This window comes from Pseudopodoces humilis, chromosome 18, assembly GCF_049639895.1.
Source record: "Pseudopodoces humilis isolate 2021_Gansu_Grassland_sample_001 chromosome 18, ASM4963989v1, whole genome shotgun sequence".
In the NCBI taxonomy this organism is placed as follows: domain Eukaryota; kingdom Metazoa; phylum Chordata; class Aves; order Passeriformes; family Paridae; genus Pseudopodoces; species Pseudopodoces humilis.
This window is the reverse complement of record NC_142217.1, coordinates 15,029,230-15,052,028: the sequence shown is the minus strand read 5'-3', so window position 1 is coordinate 15,052,028 and position 22,799 is coordinate 15,029,230. Positions and strand designations below refer to the sequence as shown.

The 22,799-nt window shown below is 42.5% G+C and overlaps 1 protein-coding gene across 2 annotated transcripts; it reads right to left on the bottom strand.

Annotated features, from left to right (window-relative positions):
• Positions 1-1,460: 1,460 nt before the first annotated feature.
• ARPC1A (actin related protein 2/3 complex subunit 1A) lies at positions 1,461-17,246 on the bottom strand. Of its 2 annotated transcripts, none has more exons than XM_005523026.2 (10): positions 17,092-17,246; positions 13,859-13,940; positions 12,978-13,082; positions 10,407-10,629; positions 8,648-8,755; positions 5,599-5,811; positions 4,344-4,419; positions 3,958-4,151; positions 2,952-3,042; positions 1,461-1,859 (listed from the first exon to the last, which is right to left on the bottom strand). In XM_005523026.2, the coding sequence occupies exons 2-10, from the start codon at positions 13,920-13,922 to the stop codon at positions 1,821-1,823; spliced, it is 1,113 nt and encodes a 370-aa protein (XP_005523083.1). In that variant the 5' UTR covers positions 13,923-13,940; positions 17,092-17,246; the 3' UTR covers positions 1,461-1,820. The 2 variants fall into 2 exon arrangements, with proteins under 2 accessions (XP_005523083.1, XP_005523084.1); XM_005523027.2 differs by having other exon boundaries at positions 13,859-13,963; positions 17,092-17,238.
• Positions 17,247-22,799: the final 5,553 nt, after the last annotated feature.

Genomic DNA, 22,799 nt, shown 5'->3' with positions numbered 1-22,799 from the left:
TTTCTAAAGTGGGAAGATCCTCCTGCCCCCACACCACGTCACATCCTCAAAAAGCTGTAGAGGAACTGTCCCACTGCACAGACACTGGGGACATGAAGACACTTTTGGTGGTTTTCTCTGAGGTTGGGGCAGTGCAGATGATGAGCAGCAGCGATTCTGTGTTTGGGGAGTGCTGCAGGCAGGCTCCAGTGAGTATTCCCTGCTTCCCAACCCATCCCAGCCATGCAACCCCTCAGATCCCCTGACTGCAAGAAATGAAACACTCATTATTTTGTTTAGAAGGGAGAGGAAACTGCAAAGCCAAGCCTGACTTCCAGGGCAGAAGGTGGGAGACACAAGGAAACCAGAGAAGGATCAGCTCTGTGATGGAGAACAGTGGCTGCCACTCAGAGCTGATCACCCACCCTCCCCCCTGAGCTGAGAAATGAGCAGGGTATGCAGCAACCCTGGTTCCAGAGGAAGTGGTAAATTTAGTCATTGAGGTTTTTTAAAGACACTTCTGCATTTTCAGCAGAAATAACAATCTTAAGCTTTGTAAAGCAGTGCCATGAGCCAGCTAATCCCCTCAGAGCACAGCAAGGCAGCAACACAGGGAGGAGGAACTACACCCTGTGAATAAAAAAAGTTGTGTGCAAATGCCTCCATGAGCTCCTGAGGCTCAGAGCTGAACTGCAAAAGGTACCTGGGGACAAAGGATCGGCACAGAAGCCAGACCACGCTGACACCTCTGGCTGGAACTCCTTTTGCCCGCCAGTCGTTATAAATACAGGATTTTATGGGTTGAGAGCTCAGCTCTAACAGGACACAGAATCCTGTGTCCTCCAAAAACCCTTCAAGTTCATCAAGTCCAACCTGTGACCAATCCCCACCTTGCCAACCAGCCCAGAGCACCGAGTGCCACATCCAGTCATTCCTTGAACACCTCCAGGGATGGTGATTTCCCAGCCTTGAAGTTTCATGGACTTACCAAGTGATTTACTTTTAATTTGTCTTCCCCAGACGAGGCTCAGCAGATTTTCCACACAGAGCTTTCCATCCTGTCCCCCAGGGCACTGCCCTGGGAGCAGACTTGGGACCAATCCCAAAGGCAACTACAAATAATTCTGGTCACTCACCTTTGGAAAAATGTGACCCACTGAGCAGACAAGAAAAAAAGATGTTCAGGTTAATTTGCTGTTGTTATGAATTAAATGCAAGGCAGACAGAATGAAGAGAAGTAGGATAAAATCATTTGTCCTCCAAAATCATCACCTCAAAGGGAAGAATTCCCCTGGAAGAAGCTCATTTGAATCTTCACATCCAGATCATCAGAACTCCAGGACAGTCAACTTTAGAACTTTCCAGTTATTATGAACTTTTCCTGTTTCAAGGCCATAAAATATTGGTGCAGGATTTTCCCCACTCTGTCTCTCTCCCAATTTCCTTAACATCCCTTTTTTAATAAATAAGCATCAAAACAATCAGTTTTTCTCTTTTTTATTATTATTATTTCTAGCAGACAATTTACATAAAATTCCCCTTTTAAGTTAGTGATTCATAACTTCCTGCAATAAACTACTTAAAGAGCAGCTTTGGTAAAGAATGGAATGAAACAACCAACCAAAAAAATCAAAAACAAAAACAAAAAGAACAATCACAGCTGATTTTGAAACCAACACAATTCACCAAATTTAGATTCAAAAGAAAATCTGCCAAGCTGTATTTTCTCAGTGTTTCCAAATATTTCACCTTCCTCCTCTTCCTCCCTTTTCAGGTTTGTGCAGATGTGGGAGCTGCGTTCTGTCAAGCAGTTTGTCCTGCTAGATCATGGAAATCCATCTTTACATGATTCGTAGCCCTTGAATGGAGGACTCTAAAGTCTTGAAGGAGAGAAAAAAAAAAAACTTAATTACAATCTGCTGCAGTAGCTTGGGTTAAATAATTCAGTGTAAATGCTAAAAAAACCAAGTTAAAAACATGAATATTTGAAATAAGACTCAGTCATAGAATCCCAGAATGGTTTGGGTTGGAAGGACCCTAAAGATTGTCTCGTTCCAGCCCCTGCCATGGCCAGGGACACCTTCCACATTCCCAGGTTGCTCCAAGCCCTGTCCAGCCTGGCCTTGGACACTTCCAGGGATCCACAGCTTCTCTGGGCAACCTGTGCCAGGGCCTCCCCACCCTAACAGGGAAGAATTTCTTCTTTAAGTAAAGGATTTCTTCCTAATTCAAAAGCCAGAGACCACAACAGTCATTCCTTTCAAACTCAGGCATGTACAGGCCAACGATACAGACCTGAAACTGCAGCTTAGAGATCATCTCAACTTCTTGTTTGATTCCTGTCCCCACCAGGGCACTCTGACACCACAGAGCCCAATCTATTCTTTCCCTAAATCAAATCCCACATCCCAGTTTTGGGCAGACCAACAGGGACCTCTGTTGGCCAGGCCTGAGCAAAGCAAGCATGGACATTAATACATCCTTTTACGATTTTCAATACTTTATTTTCCAGCTATTAGAGACAACTTCTTACTCCTTGGGCAAGTTAATTTTGAGAGGACAGGACCATGTTCTGCAGCAGGACAATGAGCAGAGTCCCATGGGATGGGAGAAAGAAGAGGCAGGGGGATTGTGTTGTAACAATTGTTTCAGCCCAACTGTGGCTGGAGAATGAAAGAATTAAGGGGATTCCTACAGGGACATTAAGTGTTTCTATTAAAGAAATAAGTCAGTATTAGCACCAACTGGTTAACAAACTTGCATCTCCATTTATGCAGATTCTTGGATCAGTTTTTCTTATGGACTTCACTAATGGTTTTGAATATTCCAGTCTGGATTTCCTGCTGCTACTAAAACCTGGCTTGGGGATAAGCCCCAGGAGTTGTGATACTAGAGATCAAAAACAAAAACCACAAAAAAACCCCACCAGCCCAGCTAGTTCACATAAACATGTAGTAAAAGCACATTTTTACCTTAAAATCCCAGATGGTCATTGCTCCATCGATGCCGGTGGTGCAGAATTTCCGACAATCCCGTTTGTCTATCTCATAAATAGACACTTGGCTGCAAACAGAGAGTGAGAGCTCCAACACCCATTCCAGAGAGCCAGAAAACTGGGAAATTTGGGCTGAATTCTACTCCTACTCTTTCAGATGGAGACATGACTATACCAGAGCCTACATTAGAATCTTGGTAGAATGCCTCAGAAAAATAAGAAAAAGATGCTGAAAGCTCTTTAATGGCTTGGTGAGACTAAATGTTTTCCTTCAATAAAGACAAATTGCTCAACATCCCCTGGATATAATTTTTTTAATGTGGAGATATTTTACCCAATTAATCTGAATGAATCCTTTTGATTAACAGAATGTGGAATAGTTTGGGGTGGAAGGGACCTTAAAAGCTCACCCAGTCCCACTCCCTGTTATGGGCAGGGACACCTTCCACGATCCCAGGTTGCTCCAACCTGGCCTGGAAAGCTTCCAGGGATGGAACAGCCACAGCTTCTCTGGCCAACCTGTGCCAGGGCCTCCCCACCCTCACAGGGAAGGATTTTTATGTATGTTTAACCTAAATTTCCCCTCTTTCAGTTTGAAAACAGTGATACATAATAAATACACATGGCAGTAACATCTGAAACAGGAAGCTGGGATGTGAATTTTAGGTGGATTTTGCTGACTGGATTTTGCACAGTGCCACCAGCCTCTTGGGAACTTCCCACATATTTGATAAGATAAGCTTTGTCCAAGGTACACAACACATTAAGCAGGAGCAAACAGCTGTAGCCATGTCAATGATTAACTTCACCAGCACCCATGTAAATCCCAGAAACGGAGAGCTGCTAAGGAAAGACCACAAGGAAAAAGGGATCCCAGCTAAAACCTTCCAGCAGAGCAAACCTGAGGGTTTGCAGAACACCCTGGGAAACCCACTGGGCATGGAGAACACTCCTTGCCCTGCTGCAGGCAGCAGGACACTCACGTTATACTGTTTTGGTGCAGCGTCTCCAGGGTGGTGTTACGGTCTTCCGTGGTGGCTCGTTTATCCATGTTCCGGAAGCGCTCCATGGCGGAGATGTTGCGCTGGATGCTCTGTTTGGGAATGTCTAGTTTGGAAACGAAGCTCAGCAAGCCACGGTCGTCACAGTTGAAGAGCATCGGGCAGCAGTCGTGGCCCTGCAAGCAAAGACTCGTCAGGAAACGTCACCTCTGCATTCCCACCCTGCCCTTCCAATGGGCAAACACTGACACCAGGGCAGAGATTATGATTATTATGATTATTATTATTATTAACTGTGCAAAATACGGGGTTTCCTCCCCCTCCAAAACACGATAAAGCTCTACAAGGAGGAAATAGCAGACACTTACAGCTGCCACCACGCTGTTCTCAGAGACAAAGGACACGCTCAGGAGTGGGAGGAACTCTGTTTTCAGCTGCGAAACCCTGAGCACAAGGACATTTGTTAGAGGGATTCACTGAAACCTCTCATTTTCGGCTCTAACAAAAAATAGGCACTGTTCCCACATAAGGATTGTTGGAAAAGTCAGGGTAGCTCCGTTGTCCTGTGGTGACAACAGAAGGCTGTAATTTGTAATATAAGGTTTCAGCCTAATGAAGGTGTACTGGAAGATTTATAACAAACCCAAGTATTCCAGGTGAAAGGTTATTGTTACCAAAATTGTATGCAAACAGGGGCAAGAGTTTAAAGGGAATACCCCCAAAAATGTGTGTATGGATGAAGATATTAATTACATTTGAATATAAAAAACACTTGAAGTTTTGATGCTTGACATCTTTGCAGAGAGAAAAACCCTCGATGTTCATTTAAGTAAATTTTAGCAATTTAATGACAAATAAAGAGAATTCTTCAACACTTTATAATGAATGATATTCCCTGCCAGGTACTTATACAACTGTAGTGATCAGAACCACAATTCAAAATGAATCCCAGCAATGCCTGGATGACCCCAGAGATTTCTGCTACCAAAACATATGGAGAATCTCATCCTTCCTAGATGAAAAGCCAAGGACACTGTAAAGTTTTGCAGATCAAGAGAAGGAGCAGAAGGAACAATTTTTAGTTAAATATTTTGTTGGATTGGAAGGTGCAAGTTAAAACCTTGCATCAGCATCATCTTAAGGACAAAGGCTAAAATTAGTATTTCATGAACTTATTTTCCAGATTCTGGTTGTGGATGGGGCCTTAGTTCTGCAGTGAGCATGTTTCTGGATTCTCTTTGAATTGGGAATATTGTCTGGAATATCATTTGGAATATTCTGTATTGCAAATATTGTTCTGGAAAAGGAAATACTGTTTCCCTGGTTACTCAGTGGAACATACCTTTTTTCCCAAATGCCTTTTTCTTCTGCAAAAACAAATTTGCTATACCCTCACTGAAGGATTCTTACAAAGAATTTAAATTACATAATCTAAAATTCTCAGAAACAACCTTATTTATAGAATATTTTTACAAGCCTCAAAGAGACTCCTGGAATCTACAGTAAAACAGACAACAGAGGCACGAGCTTGGGAGCCCAATATTCCACACATCATGGAATCATTATGTTTGGAAAAGACCTTTAGGATCATCAGGCTCATAGTACCAGCGAGGGGATACTCACATCATGTTTTTGGAGGCATCAGCCACTGACACGGTGCTGTCGTGACTGACCCAGGCCAGGCGGTTGCCGCTGGCCGAGAAGCTCACGCTGTGCACCCACCCTCCACTGCCTGCGCCCCCAAATTCCGACATCAGCTGCCCAAAAGGCATCTTGGAGCCCCAGGGTGTGCTGGCTGGCTTTTCATCCACTTCCTTAATGTAAGCAGAGAACACCCTGCAAATAAAAAGATTTTTGTGTGAGCAAAGAGAGAACAAAGCTTCTGGGAGCATGGGATGTGTTTCATGTTGGAAATGAAGAGATGGGTCTTGATTCTCCCAAAATAAAATATTTTGTCTTTAAACAAGCCTGGAAGCAGCAGTGTGCAGAGAGAAAGGAGCAGTTTAAAGGGTGTAAAGCACACAGGTTTCTCATAAATGTTGTTCCTGTAGCCCTCTCCCTTTTTTCCAGAAGATGGCACAAAAATACATGTTGTCAGTGCCTTTTTCCCTGTGCCAAGATTTCCCTTTCATCCTTTTGCGGTGCTAACAGCTCTCTGGAGTCAATCCTTCAGTTAGAGAAAACCCAGGAATGGCACTGTATAATTAGAAGCTAATACAAACACCTACAAAATTACCCACTTTTTAAGAACATTCCTGTTTTAGAAGAATTTCAGAGAAAGAAATGTGATGTTCTAATGCCAGCAAAGGAGCTCTGAGCCACCTTCTTCCGGCTCATTATTGCAAAAATGCCTTGAAAACCTGAAATACCGCAATGTTTTTATAGTTTTTTGATTTTTTTTCCCCAGCACTACAATTTTCAAGATATGCTTAAATAGAAAACCTCCCCCTTTCATCAAATTCCTTCTGCATGATTCAGACATGCCACAGTATGGTGTTCCTGACTGTTACCATGGAATTTAATGGGACGTCACAACCATAGGATTTGAGTCCATTGAACAGGAGGAGCAAGGCAGCTACACCATGCTACTACCAGAGGAAAAAAAATCAGTATAAATGAAAAACTATGATCAAATATTCATGGTTGCAGTCACACACGAACAGGAATTGTTTTATAGTGAGTTTAAGGAAGTGTAGCTCTTCCTTCCCTGTTTTTTCTATCTTTTGTATGTATGGGGTAAGCAATTCCAAAGCTACCTATATTCAGATTATTTCAATAAAGCTGCTCATTTGGAATGAGAAGGGTTTAATTGCAGCTATATTAGGTACAGATTTTCAGGGAATTAAGTATGGCTATATATTTGGCTCTATCAGTTTAAATATAATCTAATGATAATCCTTTAAAAGAACAAATTTTATAGAGCCACCTCTATAAAAGGATGGTCTCTTAATGTATGGAAGTAGGACAAGATGTTTAAAGCAACAGCCTTTGACACAAGGCAGGAAAATCACATCTAAGTAGGGAAGACCTTGAATTTAACTGTTAGTTAAAAATGTAAGAAGTCTTTTCCCTTATTAAAATCTCCCTGTCTTTCAAAACCGAAATCACCTCAGCTTGAAGGCCCCAGCCTTTAAAGAATGTTGGGAAATGACTTTCAGTCCCACAGCAAGAACATAAAATCATACTTAGGTGGTACTCATAGCTACAGATACATATTTCTGATAAATATAAGGGGAGCTCATTTACCTTGGCTAAGCCCCAAAGAACTCTTCTGAATACCCAGCAATTTGCAGCCTCCTGCCCTCCATTCCTTTCTCAAAATGTTTCCCACTTAGCTGCTTATTATGTGGCAGTGGTTCTGGCAGATCCATTCCCTAATTTCCATCAGAGCAGGTATCTTTATTCTTTTTAATATGGGACTGAAGGGAGATCTGGAATTCTAGGGATCTGTACTCATCATTTACAAAAGAGAACAGTTTTTCATGGTTTTGGGGAAGAAACAGAATCCTAGAATCCCAGAATGGTTTGGGTTGGACACACACACACAACCACACACACATTTCAGGTGACCTAATGTCAAAGTCCCAAGGTCCTTTATGAACCCAAAGTAAAAGAATTCCACATGTGAAAAGTAGCTGCTTCTGTTTCACATCACCTTTTTTGTGACAGGAAGTGAATACACACAGTTTATCTAATTAAAACTGGAAATAAGGCACGAAAGGGAAGACAACTCTCCCCTCTTCCCCAGCTTCCATTTAACATCCCTCCTTACATGAAGAGGTATCAAAGGATGGGGTTTAGATGCAAGGGTTTCATTCTGAAATAAGGAATGTAATAGTCAGTCCCACCTCCCCCTCCCACTCCTCCTTAGTAATTTTTAGTACACACTTTGAAGCATAAAAATTGCCCTATTACATAAAGAATTTAAGAAAAGAAGCTTTCATTATCATTCAAGGTACAAGTGATTAAGTCAATGTGGATTGAAGTCAGGCCCTGCAGACTCCCCATGCAGAGTCCCCTGCAGTGACCCAAATCACTCAGCACAGAGCAGTTTGCAGGGCCCTTCCCTCACGCTGTAATTTCACAATGAGTTTCAAAGTCTCCCCCATCCATCTCTCATGCCAATCTGCCTTTAACAGCCTGATTTTTTTTAAATGGTCTTCAAAAAATCTCTTTTGTTGTGTTGAGTTGCAGGTGGATTAATTCCTTGACTCTGCTCCCCACAGGCAAAGGGGAAGAAACAAGGAACTCAGGCAATAAAAGCCTTTGGAAATGGCCAGTTACTCCTGAAGTTTGGAACTGCACCATTAGGATATTGCTTTTTAAACTCTAACTAGCAGTGTTGGTGTTCTACAAGATGACACCTGCTAATCCAACTTCAGCCTAATGACCACCTCTCAGCCTAAATGCTGTGTAATGCTGGCAAGGAACCCACCAATTCCCCAAATTCAGGTGTGTCCCTCAGCAGATTCATGCTGGCTGTCTGAAGTCAGGACACTGCAGCACCAAAGCCAACATTTCTCAAGCTGGATATTTTATTTTGGTACCAACAACACTACACAATGAGCCACCTTTTATCGTAATAGCAAGTGCAAATACCTGATCGACATGCCCAAGCTACTGATTTGATCCAGCAGCCCAAACTGTAGACAGATGTTTTAGTTTCTCTCACCTGCACTTGAAGTCACAGGATCCTGCAGCCAGCAAGACATTATTGGGGTGCCAGTCCAGGCTCAGGACAGTGGAACGAATGGGCTTTTTAATGTGTTTGCTCACCCACCTAAAATAAAACCAAACCAAAATAAGACATAAAATTTATATGAACATATTTTACCTGATTCCCACAGATCCATGAAGCACTCCTCAAAAAGATCACTCCTTGTAAATGACTAAACACATCAGTTTTGGAAAAACTTAATCTCCAAACCTTTCACTCATTCACATTCTCTTGTGCAATCTGTGAACATTATGGTTAGCGTAATTAAACTTTCAAATATTATGAACAAACCCATTAAATAGGTATCTCCTCAGCTAAGTCCTACTCCCCTTCAAACTAATTCTTAAAATGCATCCAGATGGAACTTCTTGATGTGAATTTTGCACAGGAATTGCCAGGTCTCTTCCACCCAGTGAACACAAGGTCAGCTGTGACTGTGACTCCAAGCTAAGCATCACTATTTTCACAGATGACCAAGTACAAGTCCTCCAGTCCTTCCAACGAGTTTTATAGTCACATCTCTTGCCTATTGACTTTTCTACTGTTTAAAAATACAGTAACTATAAAAGACAACAAGAAAATGGGGGGACTGCCAATGACACAACAAGTGCATTCATCTCAATTATCTGCAGTGCAGTGCAAAGTGGTCCTGCTGCTGAATGCATCAATAGTGGCCTAAATATGTCTCAGCAGATTTGGTTTATCTGAACTATTTACAAACTAGTAATGAAATTTATTATTCACTTCATGGCATTTGGGATGATGGTGCTTTTTCTTTGATTTTACTTCCATCAGGCACAAGTTTTAAGGCTCACAATTTACAAATTATGTTTCTTTAGTATATTTAGTCTTGATTCTTTTGCAGACAAGTGAGGCAGAGAAAAAATATTGATAAGTGAATATGCTGGAAAGCATAAAAGTCCAAAACAATCTTTAAAACATATTTTGCAGATGGTGTCATTGTTTTTCATCTCCACATGGCAGACTGCACACAGGACACCTGTGTTTTTGTGCTTGTTTATGCAACCCAAAGTAAAAGATACTCCACACACTGATTTCAGCTACAGATGATACAGCAAATGTAGCTCCAAGACGTGCAGCTAGAAAGGGAGAAGATCAGAAGCATTTAGATGCTAAAACGAGAAAAATGTTAATGGTGGAAATATCTTTGTGATATTCCTATATGAAATCTATAAACTGTGATAGAAGTACATAACAAAATGCAGAATAGGTCAATGACAAGCTCAAACATCTAACAGACCACCCTGGAGATGTGACAGACTCAAACCTCTAATGGCCCAAAATAATAGATATGGAAGAAAGACTCGAGTGAAGATTTCTTCATTCATTCTCTCACAAGGAGGGGGAAGGAAATATGTATTTTTTTCAACTATGCAGTTGTAGTAAAGAAATCTTTACTCTGCAGAAATTCTTGCACTTTTAGAAACGCAACATATGTTTATGGCAGTCAGGCAGAACACATCCACGCCAACTTGTACTGTCTGAAAAAAGGCAAAGGCCTTTAGGCGCTACAGCAGAGTGAAGAAGAGAAAGAACCTTTTTCCCCAAACGTTGAAGTCCACAAAAGAACTGATGAGGCCATTCCTCTACATTTCCTGAATATTTTAGGAATTAGTAAAATAGTAACCCAGTTCCCAGCATTAAACAGCTTCAGCTTTCCAATGCAGACCTGAAAGATAGAGAAAGTGCTCACCAGTCATTTTCAGACTCAAAGTAGCACACAGATATGAGTCGAGCTCCACTTCCCACAGCAAATTTGTTCTCCAAGGGAGACCACTTGACAAAGGTGGCGGCACGGTTGATCCTGAGGATGACGAGGGTGGGTTTCCACACGCCATCCTTCTGGCTCCACACGTAGGCGTTGCGGTCGGCGCCGCACGTCACGATGCGGTCGCTTTTGGGAGCCCAGTCAATACCTGCAAGTGAAAAGTTCACAGGAATGAATTTCTCCTCATGCTGTTTGTTTTATGTTAAGGCAAAACAGAGATCATCTCACAGTCAGTCCTCTGCCACAGAATCCCAGAACAGTTTGGGGCGGAAAGGACCTTAAAGATCACCCAGTTCCAACTCTGCCAACTCCCATTCAGTATCCCAAGTTGCTCCAAGCCCCATCCAACCTGGCCTTGGACACTTCCAGGGAGCCAGGGGCAGCTTCAGCTTCTCTGGGCAATCTGGGCCAGGGCCTCTCCACCCTCACATGCAAGAATTTTGCCATATATCTAACCTAAGATTCCCCTCTTTCAATCTGAAGCCACTCCTCTATGTCCTGTCACTGCAGTTCCTGATGAACTGATGGCTGATACAGTTATTACTGTTATTACTTCATCTCTTATTCTCCAGGAGCTATTTCAAGCTGTTAGGAATACTTGTTTATCCCTCTAGCTTTCATCAAAACTGCAGATTCCAAATTCCCAGATCCCAGGGATTTGCCCCTACTCGAGTGTCTACCCGAGCCCTGGCTGAGGAAGCTCCAAGGGCTGGCCAACAGGTGGAGCTCTGCAGACCGGCCAAGGCCTGTCCACCAGCACCCTCCAAACCTCTGACTTCTGCAAGATCCCTCTCAACAGCTGAAAACTCTAAAACTGCACAACCTCTAACAACATTTTGTGCTTGCTGCCAGACTGCAGCCATGATCTAAAGTTTAGATAACAGGATTCTTTTGGTTAGATGTTATCAATCTTTATGTAGTGACACTAATTTTTTTCATGCCTATTTAAGCTGTGCCACAAGAAAGGTTCATCAAGAAAAAAATAACAAATTCAAAGAATAAAATAAAACCTTTGATAAGGCTGCCATTGCTTCTTTCAACTCTTAGGCAATGAAGGATGTTCCCAACTGGAAATTCTTATGGGAACATTATTTTTCATCTTTTCTCTAGCATCCTTTGGGATGCAGTCCTCAACTCTCCTGCCACAAATTATGTAAGTGGTTTTCCATTACTACACTCAGAATTAAAAACATCTCTTAAGCTCACAAACTGAAAGTGGGATAAAAGCTGTGGAAAGAATTTGTACTAATGGTACCATATTGTTCACATACTGTTTACTTTCAAAATAGGTTTATGCATAAAAAGTAAAGAGCTTGGTAGCCTGAAACTGCAGTCACAGGAGTTCCAGAACTGCCTTTGAGAGAGGAACTATCCTGTCTCTCCTCCTCTCACCATCCCTGGTTCTGTTCTGACTTATGCCAAGTTCAGATCTTCAGCTTAGCAGAAAATTAAGCCAAGAGAGTGAAAAAAGTTCTTCTTGTGAGTGAGTAGAGGCAGCTCATCACAAACCTGAGTCAAGAGAAGGACCTTGTCCCTTGTGATCAGGAGCTGGAGTGGCAGCAGCTGACTCACTCCTGTCAGGGGTTACAAGCAGTTTGATCAGTGGATCTCCTGTGTGTAACCACAGCTTAACTCCACTCTTTACGACCACCACAGTGTTTTGTAAGAACACACAGTGAAGGAAAGCAGGGAGAGCTTTTTTCCCCAAGTCATAAATATTTGGCTTCTAACACTAACAGACACAAATAAAATGTCTTGGGGGCGGGGGGCACACTTAATTTGTAAATGCAGCCCAAGTGACTCTTCACAAAGAAGCTTTGGGCATGTGCTTGTATTAATTATTTTCATTTCCTTAAGAGAATAAAACCCTTTTAAAAATATTACCATGAAAAAACCCCCAGAAAACCAGTAATATAAAAGACTGCCACAGGATAATCACATTTTTTAAAATAACACCTTGTGACTCAATGTGGCAGCTCTTCTTAATTTTCATTGTGGATGTACAGATACTCTTGGCCTGCAATAAATGTGCTCACTAATGGCCTAAGACCAGGACTGACCACTTCAAGTGTTTATACAGTCCCTAAAAGAGGGTATTTATTGTTGTTGGAAACCACAAAGCAATGCTACAGTCATACACTCGATGAAATTTTAATACTAGCACTTGAAAGGGAGCAGCATGAATCACTGTGACACAACCAGATTACTTCAGTAGACTGAAAATGTGTTCTCATTATGTCATTAGGGATGAAAAATAAGCCATAGATAAGAAAAAATGGCTCAGTAACTCCACTGAAATGTCTGGAAATGAGATAGGGCTTTTCCTCCTAACATTCACTACATGCAGTTCAGAAAACTGCTGCAAGGCTCTAAGTGGGAATGCCAACCTATAAAAAGATCTATTTACTCAACACTTGCAGATTTCCTGTTCAGAATCTCAACTGGGGAAAACAGGAGGGGTTTGAGAACCTCATGTCTGGCTCAGCACAATCTCACCTGTAATGTGTCCATTGTGTTCCTTCAGCTCATGAGCCTTCACCCACTGGTTCCCACTCTTCTTGTAGATGTGCACTTCATGGTTATTAGGGCTAATGGCAATCTCTTGAAAGAAGAAATAAAACAATCCAGTTGTTTTATCCTAACAGAAGGCTTTTTAATAGCAAATGCTATATTTAGAAGGACTTTTCCCATCTAAAACCTCTATTCACAAATTTGAAAGCATTGCATGAGCTTTATAAATGTAAATGAAGGCCCAAAATCCCTGGAAAATCTCCAATAATTATGGACAGAGCATCATGGAATAGTTTGGGTTGGAAGGCATCTTTAAGATCAACCAGTTCCACCTCCCTGCCATGGGCAGGGACACCTTCCACTCTCCCAGGCTGCTCCAAGCACCATCCAACCTGGCCTTGGACACTTCCAGGGATCCAGGGGCAGCCACAGCTTCTCTGGGAATTTGTGCCAGGTTTCCCCACCTTCACAGGGAAGAATTTCCTCCCAAAATCCCATCTAACCCTGCCCTCTGGCAGTTTGATATTGGTACACACACCACGGTCATGAGTACTCTGCACAGCAAGACAACACATTTGGAACACAACAATCCACATTATATAGAAAACTTGGCCAAGGGGCAAAGCTTTGTGGGACACCAGGAAGACTCAATTATCTCCTATGCCAGAGTTCCAGCAACAGGTTTAGAAAAGCTCAAATTTGGAAGACATGTGCTTTTTGAATCAGAAGCAGAACACTCATATGTATCTGATCACACCTTCCCCTAAATGTGACCCAGAACATCAGAAGATCAAAAACTGACAGCAGAACGAAAATAGCAATTGAAGAAAAAATGAATTTAAAATGAAAATGAACTTATTACTTACGAGTACGGTCTCTGTTCCAGGCATGGCAGGTGATTGGCTCCAGCAGGAACTGATGTAGAGACATTCCGAGTTAAAGAGATTCCTATGTTGTAAAAAGTGAAAAGGCTGAAAGGTGTAAAATTGAAAACAAAACTCTTCAAAATGAGAGAATCAATGAAACAAAGTTAACCTTCAACATTTACTAAGCAGCTTTCAGTGCAGTGTTACAATTTATTCACAGATCACAACTTAATAAATATGATAAGGCTGCTCAAGAGCTGCCTGTGTCACACCCCCAGATATTTTCAGTAGGATGATGGATTTTCATTGTCCTGCTTATGTTAGCTAATTGCAATTGCTCTAAAAGCCAGATACAGTTGCTTCTTTGTGTATCCTCACAGACAAAAGAGCAGGTCCTCAAGAAATCTTATAAACCTATTAATTTTACTATGGAAATAGAATAACTGAAAAAATAAATATCTAGGACAAAGCTCAGTGAATTGATTCTAAAGCCTGAATTGTATCCAGGCCCACAACCAGCACTACAACGAAATCTTTTCTTTCAAGAAATCAAACTGATGTGTAACTGTGATCTGCTGATATATTATTTGATAAAGCCATTTATATGTATCCTAGGGGAAAAATTACTAAGATTAGTAATTAACTACTTAGTAATTTCTTCAAATTAATTCTAGCACTGAACTGTTTGATAATCAGGCTTCTGCCCCATGAAATTCAAAAAGTAAAACAAGCTGAATCACTGCAGTTTGTGAGTATTTTGTATAAAAATGGCTAAATACCTACTTTTTTTTTTTAACTTGTGGCTATTACAAGAGATAGTGCTGAAAATCTGCAATTTGAGTCACATTCATCCGCAGACACAAAGTTGTTTAAAATGTTTTTATTATATTATCTTCCATCCATTTATGCTGCCTTTGGTTAATACAGAACACAGAATAGTATATTTTTGAAATTAAAATATTTTAGACATCAAAGTATTTTAGATATCAAATTTAAGGCATTAAAATATTTTAGGTACTAAAATATAGTATTTTATGTGCTATATTAACCAGAGCAGCACAAATGGATGGAAGACAGCATCATAAAAACTCAAGGTCACCTGTAAGAATAAAAATGTGCACAGTTCAATACATCCAACTTGATTCTGTCAATTCCTTTCACATATTCCACTAATTTTCACAGCAATTTATCAGTGCCTGATGGATCAAAGCATTTTTACCTCCACATATCCATCTTAAAAGAACTATCTCCGTGATGTCATTCCAAGACATCCACACCCATTACAGCCTGGAATTACAACATACCCAAGTATGGCCATGTTAGCAGAGGGTGGAGACTTCAGGACAAGGTAGGCATTTGGAAGCAAACAGGAAATGAATGGCAATCCAACAGAAACTCAGGAGTGAAAGAAGGATGAGTACACTCTTACGGAGCCTCAGGAATTACTATCACACCAGCAGTTTAACAAATACCTTGAAAATGCTGGATCTTGGAGCAGAGGTGAGATAGTATTCCACCAATGCAAGTAATTGGAGAGACTTTTTTATTTTATTTAGGTTTTTTGTTCAAAGAAATCCAGCACTGTTATTCTAAAAATATGCAAATTATGGGTACGTTTCAAACGTACTTGAAATACAGTTTTGTCAATATGAGCTTTTAGTCCAGCTCACAATTTTAACCAGCATGATTTTCACAGTTCTTATAATAATACACCCTTACCAATCAAATGAAGTATTAAATACATACGTCCTAGGCAAAATAATGAAATATTTTTTGTTAATGTGAAATGTTGCCATAATCTGCCCTTGTTAACTCTGCCCTTGGACATCCATCATTTGAGATCCCACGTGTGAATATAAGCAAAACACAACTGCAAAGTGCTTTTTCCAGGATCTTGCTTTAGCTCCTGCCAACATTCAGTAGCAGCACGTTTCCATATACAGGAAAAGTTCAAGAGCTGCTCCACCAGCAAGGAATGCTCAGCCTTTGCTAGTCTTTCCTAAGTAAAATGTAAAAATATCCAGTCTCCTCTCCCCAAGGAATGCAGCTATTTTGAAACACTAATACAACTGTAATATTTTATTCTGATTGGCATGACATATAAAATATGGTCCCACCCTAACTCCTAGTTCAAGTATTTTTACTTAGCTGCTCCCAAAACCAATGCAAAGTTGTATGATCTATTCCTTCCCATTGACTGAGTTAATTGAGCTCCATAATTGGCTACAAGTGACCTTTTTCCATTTTGGTTTGGTTACAAACCCATACAACACAACAGTGATGATAACCTCAAAAAGCAATTCTATTTCTGTCTCCTGATAGGTTCCTTACTAATACAAAGACAAAATCCAACTCATATTTCACTAAGGAAAATGCTGCTAGCTTTACGATTCTTGACAAATTAATAACCTCAATGTCCTCCTGTCATCCAGCCTCAGAATGTTGCATAGGGAAGATACTGGTATGACTTTGTTACCTTTGTTGCTTAATGCAGCTTTCTCCGAGTTTTATTTCAAATGGAAAGCAACTGACTTCGAGTTTCAGTAAAATATTTTAAAATGGAGAAAAAAAGGGAAATCTTGCACCTTTGTAGAGCAGTTATTTCAATACAAGGCCTGAAAGGATTGAAGTTGGGATGTGCAGGACTCAGCTACTGCCACCTCTCAGTGGGGTCAGAAATACGTGATTAAATCCCATTCCTGGACAAGCAACCGGCCAGGATAAGGACTCAGAAGTGGCGACAGTATGTGTGTCTGACAGCGAGAAAGGGACCTTTTTAATCCTTGCCCATTCTCGGAGCACCTACACCACTTCCAAACACCTGGAAGCGAAGCACCTGCGACGAAGGACAGCCTCCTACCACTGTCACTCCCTCTCAAGTCACTCAGCGCGGATTTCCCAGGGGGGTGACTCCTCTCGGGCACCTCCTGACACAAGACACCGTTAGCAGATAAAGCCGTCGGGATAGGGATGGATTGGAGGCTGCGGCCCTGCCAACACAAGGGGCCGCAGGGGGTACAGCGGGGGATACGGGGGGGCACGGCGAGGGGAATGGGGGGCACCTCCTCGGCCCCTCAGGGCGAAGGGAATGAGCGGCGCCCATCGCCTCACCCTCAGCAGGGCGTCCCCAGCCCCTCGGGGCAGCGATGCTGCGGTGCCTCCCCCCCGCCCTCTCCTCACGCCGGCGGGCCCACAGGCTCCCCTGGCCCATCGCTGCCGTGGCCGGGACTCACCTGAGGCGGCGGGGGCGGAGCGGGACTCGCGGACTCTGGGCAGTCAACGCGACTCCGCTCCGGCGGCGGGAGAGGCCGAGCGGGCCCGGCTCTGACACGGGCGGCAGGAAACGCGCTCCGCGCCTGCGCCGCCAGCCCTCCCCACACAAAGGCGGAGCCGCGCCTGCGCGGCCCCTCAGGGCGGGGCGGCCCTGCCTGGGAATTAAGGAATTAATAATCTCCCTGCCTGGGAATTAAGGAATGAATCATCTTTAAGGTCAAAGAATCCCACTGTCAGTCCACCCCTGCTGCTGTGAACTCTCAGCCGTATCACCCAAGCGCCTCTTAAACGCCTCCAGGGGTGGTGAGTCCACCACTTACCTGGGTAAATTGTTCCAATGTCTGACCATACAAATAGTGAAAAAAAAAAATATATATATATCTAACCTGACTCTCCAGTGCCTCAACTTAAGGCTATTTCCTTCAGTCCACGCACTGCAGATGCAGTAGAAGAGGCTGGATCCCACCACAATACACCCTCATTGCACTACTACTGTAGTCAGCCTGGAGGACAAGGAAAGAAAATGGGGAAAAAGGAAGATATTTCCTCCCACACGATTGTTTCTCTGAGGAGAAAAAAAACAAAGGTGTGATTATTAATTGTTCCTTGTAGATGATTCGCAAAATACAGCAGAGTCACAATGATGAACATATTCATGAGCTTGGGGTCCCAAACAGCAGCAGTCATAACCCATTCTACAGAATACATCACAGAGAATCTATAGTGCAAGTGAGGCATCAGCGGTATAATGCAGACAAAATTACACAAATATGATAGCAAATAAATCCACATTGCGTGTCTTTGAGACTAACCAAACCCAGTTCCCTCAGCCATGGCTTATAAGGTTTTCTAGACCTTTCATGAGTCTTCTGCCTTCCTCTGGACACACTCCAGCACTTCAATGTCCTTTTTGAAATGAGGGACCCAAAACTGAACACAACACTCAAGGTGTGGTGTCACCAATGCGAAGTACAGGGGGACGATCACTGCCCTGGTCCTGCTGGCCTGATACAGGGAAAGATGCCATTGGAGGGAACAGGGCATGTTCAGCCTGGAGAAGATTCAGGGAGACCCTAAAGCCCCTTCCAAGACCTAAAAGTTCTCCAAGGGAACTGGAGAGGGACTTGGGACAAGGGCCTGGAGGGACAGGGAAAGGGGGAATGGCTTCAAACTGGAAGAGGGCAAGGTTAGATGGGATATTGGGGAGAAATTCTTCTCTGTGAGGGTAGGGAAACCCTGGCACAGGTTGCCCAGAGAAGCTGTGGCTGCTCTTGGATCCCTGGAAGTGTCCAAGACCAGGTTGGATGGGGCTTGGAGCAACCTGGGATAGTGGAAGGTGTCCCTGCCATGGAAGAGGGGTGAAACTGCATGATCTTTAAGGTCTCTTCCAACCAAAACCATTCTGTGATTGAGAACTGGAATATCAAAAAAGTTAATGAGCAATAATTTCCCCTAGTCTCAAACCCCTCATGGAATTGCCTCCTCTTTGGGGTCTCATGGTTTGTCTCCTTCAAACTTGTGAGATTTTGTGAGCTTAAGTACAACAACAATGAACAAAATTGTCTGGGAGAATGGGAAGAGATAAGTGACTCCCAGATATACTGAGGAGCAATAGAGTAGTGAGTTTAATTTCGAGTCTGAGAGAAAATAAACAATTTATAAGCATCTCAAAGGAAAAAAAGAAGGTGAATGCTGGCCAGTATGGCTTTGTCAGGAATGAATTGAGCCAATCTAATTTCCTCTTCTGGCAGCATAACAAGGATTGCAGATAAGGGTGAAGCAATGTATATCATATATCTTGATTTTTAGTAGAGTTTGTGACACTGGCTTGCAGGATATTCTAATAATAAACTGGGAAACCAGTCTAGATGATACTGCTCTAAAGGAGTTGCAAAACTGGTTGAGGGAATAAATACTTAATATCAGTGCTTGTACAGGGAATTACCTGTCCATTACTCATCTGTGATGCAATAATGCAATTACTGCATCTGAAGCTGAGATCAAGTTCAGAATAAACACAGTGGCAGAACCAGGATTCAAAATGGGAGCTCTGTGGCAGAAATGGGATGTGGTTGAGCAGCAGGTGCACTGCTGTTCACTTCAACACCATCAGCTTCAGATTTACACCACTGGGAATAGGGCAGCTGGCTGTGCTGCAGAGAAGGGTGGAGGGGCTGCTGAGGGTTAAAAGCTGAACAGGAACAAAAAATCTATTTTTGTAGATGAGGTAAACACCACACAGACACATGTGGGTAAGAAAATTCAAGTAACACATGCAGAGGAATCCATAAGAAGAGCATTAGGGTCCTGTGCACCAGAGAAACGTGGATGATTTGGAGAAAAAGGTGGCAGTAATGATCAGGGTCTTTGAACACATGACTTCATCTGAGCCTGTTGAGAGGACAGAAAACTGAGGGAAGATGTGCGTAGTCTTTGAATAGATGAAAGGTTGCTGCTCAGAGGAAAGGAACAATTTGTTCTCTTATGTCCACAGGGTAGGGCGAGAAGTCATAAGCTAAGATAACAACAAGGCAGATCTGGGTAAAAAATTGCTAGCGACTACTTTGAAGAAGTGAAGCCCTGTGTTAGGAACTGATTTGACAGGATGAAGGGCTGCTCTTAGAAGTTTTTGGGAATGGATGAAATGGACAAATGAAATATTTGTCAGGATGGCAAAAGTGTAATACAAGGTCTTGTGTTCAGGAAGGATGTGAGAGTCTATGGCCTCTGTCAGTGGTCCTGTGGCCCTGTGGCTGCGAGATGTGTAATCAGTGCAGCCCTTATTGGCTTAACAATAAAACTGCCTCAGCTGCAGGGATTAGAGACACACAACTAGGCTGAGTAGAGTTACGTAACAGCAACAAAATTACATTTTTAGTATGGTTTTATGTTTACAAAATGACTTTCACCAGATGGAGGGAGCACATCTAAATGAGGAGCTCTGCAGAGGTTTTAAGCATTAAAAGCTAAGACCCTGTCTCCGATGAAGCTTCCCGAAGAATTTTCCACCACTGTGGAAACAGCAGAACTACAGTTCCCGCTGTAGTGCTGATACAATTGCACTGTGCTAATCCAAGAAGGATGCTGATGTTTTTGAGATTAAAGCCTCACAAGCAAGGCTGAGCTGATCTTAGTGAAAGTGGTTTAGATGCAATCTGCCTTAAGGTATATATGAAAAAATATTTAAGATGGGACATCCTCATTCAGCTACAGGGTAGCAGCTAGTCAAAAAGAGATCTGGAAGCAGGCTGTTAGATAGACAAACAGGTAACTGGTGATGAAAAGTCATGCCTTGAGTGCATTCTAGGTGTGTATTGCCACAGGAGCTGTTTTTGCCTCTCAGCTTGTTTGAATTTGCTCTTTCTGTGCCCTCTCCCCTCCTGTTGCGATGCCTTACATCAGAATACATTCTGCTTCCTCACTGTGAACAAATTCAGGTTTTTCCTCATATAATAAACCTTAATGAGACTATGAATAAAGGCTATTGATGAGAGGAATTATTTGCAAGAGGTGACCTGGATCACATCTCCCATCCTTGACTTGAAAAATCTTAAATCTCTGTTAGCACAGATCCTTCACATAATGTTGGATGTGTTCCATTATTCCGCATAGACCAGGGATATATTATTTGGAAGGTTTTGAGTCTGACACACGGATAATTCCTTTGTCTGAAGATTCTTTCACACCTTTTCTGTCTTCTATTCTTTTAAGAAAAGATTTAGCCCTTACTGCGCATCCATTTGGGGAGTAGAAGGATACTGCTCCTTTTCCCTTTCTGTTTTACCATTAGTGAAAACATCTGTACTATCCATTAGCTGTTCCAGGAGTACCTCTGTGCCTAAAGAGACTTGTGGAATATCTGTGTTCCCTTTTGCAGGGAACTGCATGAGTCAGCTGGTGTTGAGAACACACCTATGTTTTCCTCATCTCCATCCCACACCCTTTTCTGCTCTAATAAATTCATGGCAGGTGGATTCAAACACGCGAGCTCCAGCTTCCCTGAGCCACTGGCACAGAGGAAGAGGATTGAGGCCTTGGATAACCTCCCCAGGAAGCCAAGCTTGAGACACAGTGCGTGGTGTGCAGTTTGTTTAGAGCCAATGGAGCCATCCCACCTCCCTCTCTGCATCTTCCACTTCGTGTATGGACTTCCCTTAATTGGCCAGGCTCTGTTGCTGTACCAGAAGTGGTTTGATTTAGCAAGAGAAATCTTTGCACTGGAAAAAATTGACCTGGAACATGTCTGATTTGTGCACGGTGACATCAAGGTGAGGAGAATGGGCATGACCCTGAAGAGTGGATAAGTATTTTATAAATTGTGTGTTCATGTCTGTGCACACATCAGAGACTGTGCTTGAGATCAGGAAGTGGCTGCACAGAAGGCAAAGAACAATCCTTTGTAGAGAGTGATGCACACATTCCAGTGACTGTCTCAAAAGGTGCATTCAAGTCTACAAAGGTCCACATGTCTAGGGATACTGTCATTGCAAATGGAACATGTGCTTCCTGCAGGTGTTTTGGAGAGGGAAAACGCCCCTGGTGTGCACCAGGTGCCATTGTGTGATCACAGAACACATCAAGCTGGAAGGGACCGGAAAGAATCATCCAAACTCCCAAGTAATGAAACATTGAGCTGGGGCATGGAAGACCTACAGCCTCCTCATTTACAGTTTATTCTGCATCTGTCCCATCATGGTTTTACAGCCATTTCTTGTGGAAGACCAGCTCCTTTAGAGACCTCCTCTTGTGCAGAATTTTCAGTCTCCACACAGTGTTTCTGTTTGGTGTCTGGCTGTTTCCAGTTCCATCTGAAGAGGAGCAGAAGGACAATTGATATGCCATTTTGAGGGTCAGAAATAGGACAACGGTATCTACCTCAGGAATTTGAAGTTAATTGTGCTCTAGAATTTTGTTGCAGTTGAAAAATAAAAGTCATGCTGCTGATGACAGCACACCTTCCAAATTCTCCTTTGTGGGTGCAGATCAGCTGCTGAGACCAGTGGCTTGTTACTGCTGCATTCAGGCACCATAAAAATTCTGATGGATGAGTTCTGCACAGGGTGCAAAGTGCTGAAATTCCCTTGCGCTCCAATGGGTTCAGAGTATCCCACATGCAGCTTTTCTGCCTAGCCTGGATTTCCTTGAATTAGTGCATTCCCTTTGGGACATCTTGGTTGTTAAATGAAAATGTTCCTTTTCAGGTATTTGTGCTGGATGTGGAAGCTCAGGTGCAGGAAAGAGTTTCATAGCTGCTCTGTTGGAATAATCTTCTAATATATTTGTACATGTTTTTCTTACCCTGGAGTTTCATAATGGTGTTTTTTTTCCCCCTCCTCTCAGGGCTAACTGTTCTACCTATTCCATCTTGACTTACAGGTCTTTTATTGCAATTTAATAGTTGTTCTTAATCTTTTCCAGGTGCACATAATGATCCTGCTCCTGACACAGATCTTTTGCCACACAGGAAGCCTGTGGGGAAGGTATGAAACAGATTGAGAGCACAGCTATTTATACAGATCATGGAAAGCTAGGATATGTAGATTTGAAATCTGTGTGTTGCTTTCTGAGAAATTGTGCCATATCTTTAATTTTATTGTGTATCACAGCCTGCCTTTCTGAAGGCTGGATCCAGAGTTCACTGAAATCATTGGAAGTAATCCCTGACGTT

What these genes read in the sequence shown, in the direction of transcription:
- ARPC1A (XM_005523026.2), bottom strand. Translation starts at nt 13,922, where the DNA reads ATGTCTCTACATCAGTTCCTGCTGGAGCCAATCACCTGCCATGCCTGG. An exon ending in CTGGAACAGAGACCGTACTC is followed by an intron (nt 13,083 to 13,858) that starts GTAAGTAATAAG and finishes TCTTCTTTCAAG; the next exon opens with AGATTGCCATTAGCCCTAAT. An exon ending in CTGCACCAAAACAGTATAAC is followed by an intron (nt 3,043 to 3,957) that starts GTGAGTGTCCTG and finishes CTCTGTTTGCAG; the next exon opens with CCAAGTGTCTATTTATGAGA.